At 64.5% G+C, this 14767-nt stretch overlaps 1 protein-coding gene across 2 annotated transcripts; it reads left to right on the top strand.

Annotated features, from left to right (window-relative positions):
* The first annotated feature begins 315 nt into the window (after positions 1-315).
* On the top strand, positions 316-10601 carry ARHGAP33 (Rho GTPase activating protein 33). Of its 2 annotated transcripts, XM_004388103.2 has the most exons (18): positions 341-420; positions 818-910; positions 2065-2187; positions 2275-2352; positions 2437-2503; positions 2585-2644; positions 2733-2885; positions 2966-3068; positions 4379-4523; positions 4604-4686; positions 4767-4874; positions 6222-6367; positions 6990-7143; positions 7229-7374; positions 7449-7523; positions 8574-9251; positions 9343-9734; positions 9819-10601. In XM_004388103.2, the coding sequence occupies exons 2-18, from the start codon at positions 818-820 to the stop codon at positions 10599-10601; spliced, it is 3387 nt and encodes a 1128-aa protein (XP_004388160.1). In that variant the 5' UTR covers positions 341-420. The 2 variants fall into 2 exon arrangements, with proteins under 2 accessions (XP_023598010.1, XP_004388160.1); XM_023742242.1 differs by having other exon boundaries at positions 316-420; positions 9030-9251; positions 9343-10601.
* The last annotated feature ends 4166 nt before the right edge of the window (positions 10602-14767 follow it).

Genomic DNA, 14767 nt, shown 5'->3' with positions numbered 1-14767 from the left:
CCTGTTCTCTGACTGAGGAGGTCCTGGTGGGGGGTACACACCTGCCCCAGACAGTGCCCGCCTCAGGTGTCCAGGACCAGGACCAAAGGGCAGCCAGCCTCTGCTTCCCTCTGCAGCTCCTGCTGTCTCCAGAGCGCGAAGGGCCCGGCCCCTCTGGGGAGAATGAGCTGGTGTTTGGGGTGCAGGTAACCTGCCAGGTGAGGCCATCTCTGCCTCTCATCCATGGCCGTCAGCACCGTGGAATGGGACCACTGTGCCACTCTGTCCCTCTCCCCTCCGCAGGGCCGCTCCTGGCCAGTGCTGCGCAGTTATGATGACTTCCGTTCTCTGGACGCCCACCTCCACCGCTGCATATTTGACCGGAGATTTTCCTGCCTCCCAGAGCTTCCCCCACCTCCGGAGGGTGCCAGGGCTGCCCAGGTAGCCTGCGTGTGGTCCCAGCCCTGCCTCAGCTGTGGCTGGGGCCTCGTCAGCGATGTCTGAAGCCGCCAAGATGGGGGATAGATGAGTACTTACACTGGCGTGTCCCACATCCCCGCCCGTCAGAACTCAGAGCCCCAGACCTGCAGCAGGCTTCTTGAGGCTCGACATAGTTTTAGGATCACAGGGCAGTCCAGGGACTTCATGGGAGGGTCAGGAGCTTGGGGACAGCACATTTACTGACTGATAGGACAGCATTTCAGTATCTAACAGCTGGGCAGCGCCGAGTATCCAGGCTGAATTTCTTCCCTGCCCAGAGGCGAGTGAGGGCAGCGTGGGAGGGCAGCGGGCGCTCTTGGCTCCCTCCTGGGAGCCCACCCTGACACCCTGCCCCCAGATGCTGGTGCCGCTGTTGCTGCAGTACCTCGAGACCCTGTCAGGACTGGTGGACAGCAACCTCAACTGCGGGCCTGTGCTCACCTGGATGGAGGTGAGCCCCAACAGAGGGGCTTGGTGCTCGGAGGGAGTGACGGGTGGCCGAGGGGCGAAAACCAGCCTGGGAGCACGTGTGGGCACAGGAAGGACACAAGCCTTAGCGGAAGAGGCACTGGTATTTCCGTGTCTGTGTGGGTGCCTGCCTGTGAGAGATGAGAGAGGACATGTGCGTGTGGGTGGGTGTGTCTGTGTGTGTGTGTGTGTGTGTCTGTGTGGGTGCCTGCCTGTGAGAGATGAGAGGGCGTGTGTCTGTGTGTGTGTGTGTCTGCGTGTGTCTGTGTGTGTATCTGTGTGTATGTGTCTGTGTGTGTGTGTCTGTGTGTGTGTGTGTGCGTGTGTGTGTCTGTGTGGGTGCCTGCCTGTGAGAGATGAGAGGGCGTGTGTGTCTGTGTGTGTGTGTGTCTGCGTGTGTCTGTGTGTGTATCTGTGTGTATGTGTCTGTGTGTGTGTGTGTCTGTGTGGGTGCCTGCCTGTGAGAGATGAGAGGGCGTGTGTGTCTGTGTGTGTGTGTGTCTGTGTGTATGTGTCTGTGTGTGTCTGTGTGTGTGTGTATGTGTGTATGTGTCTGTGTGTGTGTGTGTGTCTGTGTGGGTGCCTGCCTGTGAGAGATGAGAGGGCGTGTGTGTCTGTGTGTGTGTGTGTCTGTGTGTGTGTGTCTGTGTGTGTATCTGTGTGTGTGTGTCTGTGTGTGTGTGTCTGTGTGTGTGTGTCTGTGTGTGTATCTGTGTGTGTGTGTCTGTGTGTGTGTGTCTGTGTGTGTCTGTGTGTGTGTGTCTGTGTGTGTCTGTGAGAGAGAGACCAGGTGTTGAGGATTTAAAGGTACAGCAGTTAGAAACGGGTTTGGCTGTATCTCCGGGCTAGTAGTGATGTGAACTGGAGGGTTTTGAGGTAGCAAACATGCGTGTCTGCCTGGGAGGCTGAGGGTGCGGGGTGTGTGGAGGACTGGGGCCGGGGCATCCTGGGACTTATGCAGGGCAGGGAGGGGCTTTGTTTTGGAGAGGGCGGGCCTTTAGGGGTTGGGCCAATAGCTGAGTGCCGGGGGCTCTTAGGTCGGGGCAGGTGGGGACTCCACTGGGCGTGAAGAAGCTTCCCAGCCCTTGTTCTCACCTCCCCCGGGCGGCTCCCTGCCACATGCCCTCTCCGTTTCAGCTGGACAATCATGGCCGGCGGCTGCTTCTCAGTGAGGAAGCCTCGCTCAACGTCCCCGCCGTGGCCGCCGCCCACGTGGTTAAGCGGTACACAGCCCAGGCGCCAGACGAGCTGTCCTTCGAGGTAAGGCTGTGCAGGAGCAGCCCCGGCTGGGCCCCCCACTTCTCCTGCTCCCTCTGAACCCTGCTCCTCCCACCTGCTCCCTTCCAGGTGGGAGACATTGTCTCAGTGATCGACATGCCACCCACCGAGGATCGGAGCTGGTGGCGGGGCAAGCGAGGCTTCCAGGTGGGTGTGACTTGGCGTGCACCGATGGGCTGGGGTACTGTGCCAGCTGGGGCAGCCTAGCCACCAACCCTAAACCCCCCTCAGGTCGGTTTCTTCCCCAGCGAGTGTGTGGAACTGTTCACGGAGCGACCAGGACCTGGGCTGAAGGCAGGTAGGTGCCCTGGACGGGGGAGGGGCGCTCTGCATCCTCTGCCTACTGCCCAGCTTTTCCTCCCGCTCTTCACCCCCCCAGATGCTGACGGTCCCCCGTGTGGCGTCCCAGTGCCCCAGGGTGTCTCCTCTCTGACCTCAGGTAGGGAAACAAGGGCCACGTCCCTGTCCCCTGCTCCACCGGGCCTGTGGCTGCGCTGACCCGGTGTGGCCTGCCTTTGCCCCCACAGCTGTGCCGCGGCCGCGGGGGAAGCTGGCCGGCCTCCTCCGTACCTTCATGCGCTCCCGCCCTTCACGACAGCGGCTGCGGCAGCGAGGGATCCTGCGGCAGAGGGTGTTCGGCTGTGACCTCGGAGAGCACCTCAGCAACTCAGGCCAGGACGGTGCGGCCTGGGCTGAACTGCCCGCCCCCCCCCCGCCCCCCAGGGCTCGCGGCCCGGCCCTGACCCCCTGTCTCCCCCAGTGCCCCAGGTGCTGCGCTGCTGCTCCGAGTTCATCGAGGCCCACGGGGTGGTAGACGGCATCTACCGGCTCTCCGGCGTGTCCTCTAACATCCAGAGGCTGCGGTGAGCCCCCCGCCATCTTCCCCCCGCAGACAGGGGCTGAGCACCGTCCCTGTCCTAGACTCTGTGCCTGTTCTGGGGACACAGCAGGAGCTAGGATGGCAGAGAGCAAGGGTGGACCAAGACTGAGGTCAGGGAGGGCTTCCTGGAGGAGGTGATCCCAGCTGAGGCCTGAGGGTGAGAGTACTAGCGTTCTAAGCAGAGAGATCAACCTTCACGAAGCACCTGCCATGGAGCAAGCACTGTTCTAGGCACGTGGTGAGAGAGACAGCCAGAAACCCCTGCCCTGACGGAGCTCACAGGCTAGAGGAAGAGACAAACACGGAAGTGGTAGGAAGTACTAGAAGGTGACCGTGCTGTGGAGAAAATTAGACTGGGGTAGAGACAGTAATAATGAGAAATCAGGCTGGAATACTGCAGCTTTAAGTAAGGTGGACAGAGAAGGCTTCCTGGGGAGGCCTCTGTGCAGAGCTGTGTGGACAGCCTGGAAGAGTGTTCACAGTGGGGGGAACAGCCAGTGCAAAGGGGCAGGTGGCAGATGTGCAGGCGCAGAAAGTGCAGGGCCCTTTTGGGGGCTGTTAGTATTTTTGGAGCCCTGATGGCACAGTGGTTACGACCTCACTGCTAACCGAAAGGTCGGCAGTTCAAAACCACCAGCCGCTCCTTGGAAACCCTGTGGGGCAGTTCTGCTCTGTCCTGTGGGGTCGCTATGAGTCGGAATCGACTTGATGGTGACGGTGTTTTGGTTTGGATTAGTGTTTTAGTTTTTCTCTGAGTGAGGGGAAGCGCTGCAGTAGAGGAACTGCGTACATAACAGTCTAGGGGTGGGAGGGAATGAAGCAAGAACGGGGCCGACAGGAGGCCTGGGGACAAGCCCGTCGTCAGAGACCAGGTTAGGAGTCCTGGTGGGAGGAGCTTTAGCCCCGAGTAGTGGGCATCACCATGGGGTTGTGACCGGGTGCGCTGTGACTCCATGGTGCATTCTCCAGCCACCTCCTGAAGCCAGGAGACTGGCCAGCATCGTGGTGGAAGCGCAGTCACGCGCTGGATTCAGATAGCCTTCGGGAGCTACAGGCAGGGCCGTCTCCCGCTTGAGCCTCGGTGTCCTCTCCTGCAAGACAGGACACCTCGTCTTTGCACACAGGCTTGCTGGGGGCTCAGTAAGTTTCCACCCCTGCAGAGCCCGGCACAGAGCCTGGGCAGAGGGTCGCAGCCCTCTGTCAGCACTTGCAGGCAGGAGGGGTGAGTAGGAAGGTGACCAGGTAGGTCAGCTCTGACCTGACCCTCCCTCCTCCCCGGCCTGGTGGCCTCAGGCACGAGTTTGACAGCGAGAGGATCCCTGAACTGTCTGGCCCTGCCTTCCTGCAGGACATCCACAGCGTGTCCTCTCTCTGCAAGCTCTACTTCCGAGAGCTGCCAAACCCCCTGCTCACCTACCAGCTCTATGGCAAGTTCAGTGTGAGTAAGGGCGCTGGGTGGAGTGGGGGGCTGCTGGGAAGGTCAGGCCCAGCCCCCAGCATGCCTGTCCACAACCGCAGGAGGCCATGTCCGTGCCCGGGGAGGAGGAGCGCATGGTTCGCGTCCACGACGTCATCCAGCAGCTGCCCCCGCCGCACTACAGGTAAACCAGGAGAAGCGGGGAGGGCCTGGGGGTCCCCAGGGCTTTGAGGCTCAGGTGTGCCCCTCCGATCCCACTCCCAGGACCCTGGAATACCTCCTGAGACACTTGGCCCGCATGGCACGACACAGTGCCGACACCAGCATGCACGCCCGCAACCTGGCCATTGTCTGGGCCCCCAACCTGCTGCGGTAAGCCGGCCCCTCGCAGTCCCCCACCCAGCTCGCGCCCAGGGGAAGGGCCTCGGCTGGCTCTCCCTCCCAGGACCAACTCAGCTTTTGTTCTCTTATCCTCTCATTCAACACATATTTACCTAGTGCCTCCCGTGTGCCAGACTGTGTTCTGAGCCCCGGGGACTCGGGAGTGAGCAAGGCCCTGTCCTCCTGAGCTCACATTATCGTGGGAGACAGACAAGGAGCCACCAACAATGATGGGGAGAGATCTAAAGGCGACGTTCATGCGCGTGTGTCGGGGAGAACGCTGTCTATATGGGGAGGGCCTCAGGGTCGGGACGGTGGGAAGTGTTTAGATAGGGGCAGGGAGGGCATCGTTGAGACATCTTCTACGGCCAGTAGTGGAACAGGCCCGAGAGGATTGGGTGGTATCGAGACGGGCACCGTTGTGCCCGAAGAGCTCACATTCTTTTGGGGAAACAGACAATAAGCAAATAAGTAAGATGGATGCTAGTTAGAGAGTGGGCATAAGAACTATGGAGAAAAATGAACAGAGATGAGAGACCTGGAGTACAGAAAAGGAACTTTATAGTTTTAAATGAAGTGGGTGGGGAGGTAACGTTTGAGCAAGACCCGGAAGAGGTGAGGACCCACGTGGACATCTGGGGAGGAGCACCCCAGGCAGAGGGGCCGGCACAGTGGGGACATCTGGGGAGGAGCACCCCAGGCAGAGGGGCTGGCACAGAGGGGACATCTGGGGAGGAGCGCCCCAGGCAGAGCGGCCGGCACAGAGGGGACATCTGGGGAGGAGCGCCCCAGGGAAAGGGGGCTGGCACAGAGGGGACATCTGGGGAGGAGCGCCCCAGGGAAAGGGGGCTGGCACAGTGGGGACATCTGGCTCAGCCGAGACGGCCCCGTTGTGACTCAGGTGTTCGGGGGCTCCCTCTGGCTGTAGGGGCAAGAGTGAGAGCAGAGGCCAGGGAGGAGCCTGCTGTGACGCCTCTGGGTGAGGAGGATGGCAGCTGGGCCAGAGTGGGGCAGGGAGGGGAGAAGAGCTTCAGTAGTGGACACATCTCGGAGACAGAGCCAACGGGGTTTACTGATGGATGTGCGTGCAAGGGCAGAAGGGGTCAAGGGCAACCCCAGGGTGTCTGGCCTCAGCCACTGGAAGGTCCACGTTGACTGAGCTGGGGAAAACCGAGAAGGAGCAGGTTTTGGAGAAGGTTGGGAGGCAAGCTGTAGATGTGACTAGTCTGAGAACGTCAGGGTGTTGGTAGACAGCCATTGCTTCCAAGGCTCCCCGCCTTGCCTAGCCAGCACCCGGCTGCTGAGGGCGCCTGACGTCTCTCCGTCTCACCCACCCAGGTCCATGGAGCTGGAGTCGGTGGGGCTGGGGGGCGCTGCAGCCTTCCGGGAGGTCCGGGTGCAGTCAGTGGTGGTGGAGTTCCTGCTCACCCACGTGGATGTCCTGTTCAGTGACACTTTCGCCTCTGCTGGCCTCGACCTTGCAGGTGCGCCCCACCCGGGCCCCTTGACGTCCTGGCCGCTACCCTTCCTTGTCAGGACTACAGTGGGAGGGCATGTGGGCCCCAGCCTGTCCCTCCACAGTGAGGCTGGGCTTCCTTCCCAGCTCCTTGAGGACCCCCCCCCCCAGCCTCCTTCTCATTTCAGCTCCTCTGCTCAGGATCCCCACTTCTTGGCCCTGACGCTGCTCTTCCTTCACCCTTGTAGCTCCTAGGGGCGCTCAGGGCCATGGGTCCACCTGGGAGGAGGTGGGAGGTCCCCAGACTTGGCCCCGCCCTGGCCCCTCCCAGACTCCCCGCCCTGCCCTGGACCCCAGCCCAGTCAGGATTCAGCAGAGCCATCGGAGGGCCCTCTGGCCTGAGGTAACTGAAGCCAGAGCCGCTGCCCCGCTGGCTGCTGGGAGCTGCCTCCTCATCGGCTCATTCTGCCTCACTCCTCCTCCTCACCTGCCTGCTGCCCACCCACTCCCGCCTGATCGGCCCTGGTCCCCTGCCTTGCCAGCCCGGGTGGGCACGCTGTGGGGCCGGGGCTTGGGCTGTGGCGCTTGGCTTTGCCTGTGGCCTTGGGCGGCCCTGGAGCTGACGGCCGCCCCCTTTCCACACTCCCCAGGCCGCTGCCTCCTCCCCAGACCCAAGTCTCTCGCAGGCAGCGGCCCCTCTACTCGCCTCCTGACGCTGGAAGAAGCACAGGCCCGCACACAGGGCCAGCTGAGGACACCCACCGATCCCACCACCCCCAAGGCCCCAGCCTCACCTGTGGACAGGTGAGTGGATGCTGGGGGAGGGCAGAGGGCAGGCCTGGAGGCCCGGTCTCCTCACCCTGCCTCCCGTGTCTCACCCACACCCCAGGAGGAAAAGGGAGCGAGGGGAGAAGCAGCGGAAGCCTGGGGTCAGCAGCTGGAAGACCTTCTTTGCGCTGGGCCGGGGCCCCAGTGTCCCCAGAATGAAGCCTCTGCCCTGGCTGGGGAGCACGCGCACCCCACCGCAGCCTTCAGGTCTGAGGCCGGGCAGTCCACGTGGGGGGAGGCGGCGTGTGCAGTGCCCCCCTGACTCCTGCCTCCCCTTGCAGGCAGCCGAACCGACACGGTGACACTGAGATCTGCCAAGAGCGAGGAGTCCCTGTCGTCGCAGGCCAGCGGGGCTGGTGAGTGTGGGCGCACCATACCGCTAGTGCCCACGTGGGGCTGGGCGGGGCTGGGGCCCCCAGACGGGCCTCCAGGTGCCAGACTTCCAATCGGGGAGTCTTGGGATTTTTACATTTTTAAACTAGACATCAGGCACAAGGAGTCGGATAAAGCATCACTGTTGGTTCACGGTACGTTGTAATCACTGGTCCGTGCAGGGCCCTTTAAACATTGGTTTATTCGTTGCTTTTTGACGAGAAATTTAAATAACATAACGACCCCCGTGGACTCACTGGCTGCCGCCAGAACTGGAGGAGCCCCGGTAGTTGAGCTGTGAGCGCCTCCCCCCACCGCCGAACCATCCCACCGGGGCGTCCTGTCCGCTAAACCCGCAGGCGGTCATCCTCGCCTTGTCAGGCTTTATCCCGCACACACGTGTGTCTGATTAGTGTGTCGTTCAGGTTCAGTCACTGTGGAAACGTCGTCTAAGTGTCACGGGAAGGGGGTAGTCTGCTGTACGTGGCAGGTGACTGTGTAAGTCACCGCTACGTCAGAAACTGCCGCCCACGCTGCCGAGTGCTGCGCAGCCCTTCCCTCCCCACTGCTGTCTAGTATTCCACGGCTGACCCTGCCGTCGTGAGTTGCTCCCCGTCTTGCGTCCGGTGGACCTGGAGGCCCTTCTGAGCGGCCCCTGCCATGGCCGCCCCCTGTGAGGCCGCCGTTCCGCATGCCCAGGAGTGGGGGTGTTTTCCTGTAGGACGGGCCCCGATGCTTTCCAAAAGTGGGTGTCTCGGTCTGGACTCCCGGCAGCTGGCCTCGTGCTCACCGCCCGTGGGGTGGTGAGACTTAAGTTTGGCCTTTGAATCTGGACTGGTTCTCCTCGTGGGCTGGCCGCTCACTTCTCTCGTGACCGGAGCCCGGACAGCCTAGCTCTGTGGCCTCTGGCCTCTCCAGGGATGTGCTTCTGCATGCCGTTCCCCCATCTTTCCACCGGGTCGGGTGCACTATGCTCACTGACGGACGAGTGTGTAAAGTTGTGACCCTGACACCCCCACCCCGCACCCTTCCAGGCCTGCAGAGGCTGCACAGGCTCCGACGCCCCCACTCCAGCAGCGATGCGTTCCCGGTGGGCCCAGCGCCTGCAGGCTCCTGCGAGACTCTGTCCTCTTCCTCGGGGTCCTCCTTGGGCTCCTCCTCCTCCTCCTCCTCCTCCTCCGCATCTGGGCTGGGGGCACCCCCCAGGTCCCCCTCACACCGCACCTCAGCCTGGCTGGACGACGGTGATGAGCTGGACTTCAGCCCACCCCCCTGCCTGGAGGGGCTCCGGGGGCTTGACTTTGATCCCCTCACCTTCCGCTGCAGCAGCCCCACCCCAGGGGACCCTGCACCTCCAGCCAGCCCTGCACCCCCGGCCCCTGCCTCCGCCTTCCCGCCCAGGGTGACCCCGCAGGCCCTCTCACCCCGTGGGCCCGCCAGCCCTGCTTCACCCAGAGCCCTGGACATCTCGGAGCCCCTGGCTGTGTCAGTGCCCCCCGCCGTGCTGGAGCTGCTGGGGGCTGGGGGCACGCCTGCCTCGGTGACCCCGTCGCCACCCCTGCCGCCGGCCCTCAGCCCCGGCCCCGGGCTGCGCCCTCATCTCATCCCCATGCTGCTGCGTGGAGCTGAGAGCCAGCTGAGCGACACCTGCCAGCGGGAGATCTGCAGCAAGCTGGCACTTCCTGGTCCCCGGGGGCCCCAGGGCCAGCACGGTACGTCTTGCAGGGCCCACCCCGCGTCCTCACAGACCCTGAGCTGCACCCCAGTCCTGACTGACCCCCCTTCCCATTCCTCTCTGTGTAGGTCCTGATACAGAGTCTCCGCTGCTGCCCCCACCCTTGTCCCTCCTGCGCCCTGGGGGGGCCCCGCCCCCACCCCCCAAGAACCCGGCGCGCCTCATGGCCCTGGCCCTGGCTGAGCGGGCTCAGCAGGTGGCCCAGGAACAGAGCCAACAGGAGCACGGGGGCGCTCCCCCCACCCCCCACTCCCCCTTCCGCCGCTCGCTGTCCCTGGAGGTGGGCGGGGAGCCCCCAGGGACCTCAGGGAGTGGGCTACCCCCCAACCCCCCAGCTCACCTGGGGGCCTGGGCTCCGGGACCCCCGCCCTACCTACCAAGGCAACAAAGTGATGGGAGCCTCGTGAGGAGCCAGCGGCCCACAGGGACCTCAAGGAGGGGGCCCAGAGGCCCTGCCCATGTCAGTACCCAGCTCAGAGTGGGTGCGGGGTGCCGGGACACGCCAGGGATTGCAGCCCAGTCACCACGTTCTGTCCCCTCGCAGGTTCCTACCCCCAGCTTCTTCTCCCCAGCCCCCCGGGAGTGCTTGCCGCCCCTTCTCAGGGTCCCCAAGCCAGGCTTGTACCCTCTGGGCCCACCATCCTTCCAGCCCAGCTCCCCAGCCCCTGTCTGGAGAAGCCCCTTGGGACCCCCTGCACCGCCCGACAGGGGCGAGAACCTGTACTCTGAGATCAGCGGTGGCGAGGGGTCCCCCTACTCCGGCCCCACTCGGTCCTGGAGCCCTTTCCGCTCCATGCCCCCTGATAGGCTCAACGCCTCATACGGCATGCTTGGCCAGTCACCACCAGTCCACAGGTCCCCCGACTTCCTGCTCAGTTACCCGCCACCTTCCTCCTTCCCCCCTGACCACCTCGGCTACTCAGCCCCCCAGCACCCTGCCCGGCACCCCACTAGGCCTGAGCCCCTCTATGTCAACCTAGCCCTAGGGCCCAGGGGGCCCTCACCTGCCTCCTCGTGCTCCTCCTCCCCTCCTGCCCACCCCCGGAGCCGCTCAGATCCTGGGCCCCCAGCTCCCCGCCTCCCCCAGAAACAGCGGGCACCCTGGTGTCCCCGCACTCCTCACAGGGTACCTGGGCCCTGGGTCCCACCTGAACCTCTCCTGCTCTACAGAGCAGCCCCACCGACCTATGGGAGGGGGGGTGTGCACCACCGAGGGTCTTTGTATGGGAACGGGGGTCAAGGAGGGGAGGGGGCAGGTCCCCCACCCCCCTACCCCGCTCCCAGCTGGTCCCTTCACTCTGAGGGCCAGACACGAAGCTACTGCTGAGCCAGAGCTGGGAGGGACCTTCCTCCCTTCCCTTCCCCGTCGCTGGATCTTGGCCCGACCCCCATCCTGTGTTTTGTACTTTCCTGAGCTCCTGACCCCTCCCCCAGGTTTCTAACTTTGTAACTTGCCTCTGATGTGGGTCCCTAACCTGTAACCATAGCTTCCCTGGCCTAGGCTGAAGGGCACGCGCACCCCCCTTCTCCACCCTGGGGGCCATGCACAAGTCTGAGGGCGGGCTGGGCCGACACCCTGCCCTCCCTCTCCCTCCAGGAGCCCCCGTGTGTCCCACCCTGTGCACAGGGGGTCGGGGGGCAACTCCTGCCCCTCCCCCCCCACTCCACTAAAACCGCCTCACAAAATTAATGAATAAAAACGGTTGAGACGTGGCTGCTGGTGTCAGGCCAGGGCTAGGCCCAGGGAGCCAAGAGGCAGAGGTGGGCTGCTCTAGCCCTGTGTTACCCTCGGGGCAGGCACTCAGTGGGGAGTCCCCGGCAGGGTTGGAGGGGCAGCATGCGCAGAGACAGGGCCGTGAGCGCCCTGTGATGCTGGGTCAGAGGTGGGGCTGGGGCCGGGCCTGTCTGGGCCGGAATCCACCTCGCAGCCCTGTTGGGATCTCCTCCAGAAGATCCATTCTGCCGAGCAGGGCAGACCTAGGGTGACCTCAGGGATGAGGGAGGGCTCCAGGGTCCCCCCGCCCAGGGCTCCATTTCTCACTTCTGCAAGCTGGAGAAGAAACCTCCTCTGAGCAGCTCAGTGTTGGGTGCCTGCGGGAGGAAAGCCTGGAGCTGCCGCGCAGTGGCCGGGGGCCTGGGGTCGGGGGGGAGCAGGGGATGGACTCAGGGTCCTCTGCTTCACCTGCCGTCATGTCCTTCCCTGTCAGCAGCCCCCCTGTCGGTCAGTGGGGGGTGGGCTCACGGGCTGGGAGTCCAGCGGGGCAGCCCTGTGTGTGTGCAGGGGCTGGATCTTGGCCGAGAACTTTATCTCAAGCTGCTCCGTGGAGCCGCAGGCCCCCAGCAGGGAGCCTAAATCCTGAATGCTGGAGCACCGGGAGGGGCACTGGGGGAGCAGGGCTGGTCAGGGGTCACAGGTCAGTGAGGGAACAGGCAGGGGCCCTTGGGGGGTCACGGGTCACAGAAGAGGCAGCCAGGGAACGTGGGGTTGGTAAGGATTGGGGGGCGGGTCTCAGGTTAGCGGCGGCACAGTCACTCAGGGCTCCAGGGGCAGGCATACCCCTGGGCTGGGCTCCAGGCAGTAGTGCGGGCCGGCCCTGCCTGCAGCCTCCTGAGACTGTTGCCCGAGTCCCAGGCCATGCCCCTCTGGATCCTGCTGTGGCCCAAGGCCTCAGGAACCGCCAGGGCCTGCGGATGGCAGAGCTGGCGCAGGCTGCCCAGGGGCCCCCCCAGCGTCCTCGGTCCATCACATTCCCACCCTGGCTCCTTCCTCGGATGGGAGGGGGCCTGGGGGCAGCGCAGGGGGCACATGTCAAGGTGTGGTCTTGGCTTTGGGAGGCACCTGGGAGCACAGTGTCTCTGGGGGATAGACCAGTTGGTTAGAGGTTGGGGACAGAGCTAAGCTGGGCCCAGCACCCGCCATGCCCCTCCTTGCTCTCTCTTCTGGTGGGGAACCCTGGGGGGAGGGGCGCAGCGTGGCCAGAGTCATGGGGAGCTGGCCTCTCGGGAGCCAGGTCCTGTGGAGAGGAGGTGGGGCATGGGGACACGGCCCTGCTGGGGCCCCGCCCAACCCCTGCCTGCCTGTCCTATAGCTGGGCCATGGCCTCCCGCAACAGCTATGGAGTACTCCGCGGGCTGCCCCACTGGGTCGGCATGCCCTAGGCCCAGCCCAGCCTGCACCAGGGCCGGGTAGGGGGCTGGCACCTGCCTCCAGCTTGGCCTGCACCTCAGGCCCCTCTCTCCCAGCCCAGGGCAGCTCTCCTGTGGGGAAGCATGACTGGGGGCCCCAAATGGACGGTGTGCTTCAGTGGGGCAGGGTGGAGTCACTCACTGACCCGTGAAGACCTCCTGGGCCAGGATGCAGAAGCTAGAGAGGTCCCAGGTGACAACAGCCATGTCACCGCAGGTCAGCTTGAGCGGCAGCCACGGGTACAGTTCCGGGACAGGGGCAGTCCCGGGCCTGGGCCTCCCCAGGGGCAGCTTTGCTGTGGCCTGTGGAGCCCCAGGGGCCCAGTGAGCCAGTGGCTGCAGGGCAGGGCCACGGGGCAGGCGGGGGGGCGGGGGCGCACTCACCAGGGCTGCAGCCGGTGCTGGGCCGTGAGCGCCCGTACTCCAGGCCGCCCACCTCGGCCAGGCCTGGCTGTCTCAGCTGCACGGTATGGGAGCTGGCGTGGGAGCTGAGGCCGCCGTGGGCACGTCGGCGGGCCTGCAGGAACAACGGGGCTTCCAGCACTTCCAGCCCGCAGCCTGGCCACAGGCCCGACAGAGCCCGGGCCCCGCCCTCAGCTGCTCCTTGTGTGGGCGCAGCACCGCGTGCAGGGAGCCCAGCCACACGGGCTGGAAGAGGAGGCACAGCCCTGACAGGTTGGCCGAGAGGCTCAGTGCCATCAGCAGCAGCAGGCTGGGGTGGTGCAGGGTGCTGGGTGGGTGGCGAGCAGGCCACTCACAAGGAGACCTCAACCCACGCGGGGCAGGGGCGGCTCTGGGCACAGACCACCGTGTGCCAGCCACCTGGGAGACGAGAAACAGACCCGGGGGCGCACGGTCTGGCAGTGGCACCCCATCCATGGCGCCCCTCCCCACCCCACCCCCCGAGGCCTCTAAGACACAGCAGGCACCCACTCCAGCTGGAGGGCCCCCAGCCAGGTGCTGGTCCAGAGCGAAGACTGTAACTGTGGCTGTTGCCACGCACCCCCGTCTTCTCCTTATGAACCCTGTGAGTTGGGAGGGCAGGCGGGAGACCGGCCCACGGGGCTGGGCAGGGCTCGGGGAAGAGCACTGCTCACGAGCGTATCAGGCTGGGTCCCAGCTGCTCTCAGATGCCACACAGTCACAGGGTGGCCCCTCCACAGGAGGCTGGGGGGTGGGGAGGGTGAGAGAGTGTGGGTCTGAGACACGGACTGGGTTTTCCTTGTGAGGGCAGCAGGAGAGCTAGGCCCTCCCCAGGGCCCTGCTGGACAGCTGGAGTGGGGGGGGGGCTCTGAAGGGCGTGGCAGGAGGCTGTCTCTCACTTGGCCATGAAGGTGTGGGAGCAGCTGTCACAGGTGCGGTCGGGCTCACCCTCGGCTGGCAGCAGCTCCTTGGGGTCCACGAGGGGACACCTGTTACCAGTCCCAGAGGCCACAAGCTGCTTAGCTGGGGCCGGGAAGTGTGGGGCAGGCATGAGGCACAAAGAGGACGGGGCCAGTCCCACTGCCCCAGCCTCTCCCACTTACCTGGCCAAACCCCAAGGCCAGGATTTGGGGGGCTCTCCCCATTTCCGGCCTCAGTGCCCTGGACAAAACGGCAGGCCAAGGTAAGCCTGGGGTAGCTGGGGGTAGTGGTTGGTGGGCTTCAGGGTGCAGAGAGTTACCTGTTGGACTACACTGGCCACAGTGTGGACAAGGGGCTGCACAGGCTGTGCCCAGAGCCGGCCTGCAGTTTGCCCTGAGATGCAGTGAGGGCCAGCTCAGCTGTGCACCAGTGCTGCTGTTCGGGTGTGGCAGAGCTGTAACAGCTGAGCACCTGGGTGGGGAGCGCATGGGGTGACAGCAGGTGGGGGCACCCTGATGCCCCTGCCCCCACCCAGGGCACTGCTCACCTCCCAGCTGTGCTTGGCACCATCCTGCTCAGCCCAGTCCCAAGGTGTGCGACCCTGGTGGTCGTGCAGACGCAGGTGGCCCCCCACTCGCGGGAGGTGCAGCGTCACCAGGCTGCGGCCCGAGAAGGCACCCGCGTGCACTGGTGTGCTGCCGTTGAGGCAGCGGCTGCGGCAGAACAATGAGGCGGGAACGGATTAGGAAAGGGACAGAACAGGGATCAGAGGTGGCCCAATGGGGTCTTTGGGCATGGGAGGCACCAGGAGAGTGGGAGGAGTCATGGGGGAAAGGAGGGTCATCAGGAGATGGAAGGGGCACCATGAAGGAGAGGGGCCTCTGGGGAAGCCTGGCTCTCAGGGGCTCAGGCTCAGGGCCCAGGAGTGTGGGCATTGTCATCTGTCCACTCACTGGTTGGGGT

This window comes from Trichechus manatus, unplaced genomic scaffold (genome assembly GCF_000243295.1).
Source record: "Trichechus manatus latirostris isolate Lorelei unplaced genomic scaffold, TriManLat1.0 scaffold00207, whole genome shotgun sequence".
Classification (NCBI taxonomy): domain Eukaryota; kingdom Metazoa; phylum Chordata; class Mammalia; order Sirenia; family Trichechidae; genus Trichechus; species Trichechus manatus.
This window is presented reverse-complemented; position numbering and strand designations above follow the sequence as displayed.

What these genes read in the sequence shown, in the direction of transcription:
- ARHGAP33 (XM_004388103.2), top strand. Translation starts at nt 818, where the DNA reads ATGCTGGTGCCGCTGTTGCTGCAGTACCTCGAGACCCTGTCAGGACTG. An exon ending in CTGCCCCCGCCGCACTACAG is followed by an intron (nt 4,687 to 4,766) that starts GTAAACCAGGAG and finishes TCCCACTCCCAG; the next exon opens with GACCCTGGAATACCTCCTGA. An exon ending in TGGGCCCCCAACCTGCTGCG is followed by an intron (nt 4,875 to 6,221) that starts GTAAGCCGGCCC and finishes TCACCCACCCAG; the next exon opens with GTCCATGGAGCTGGAGTCGG.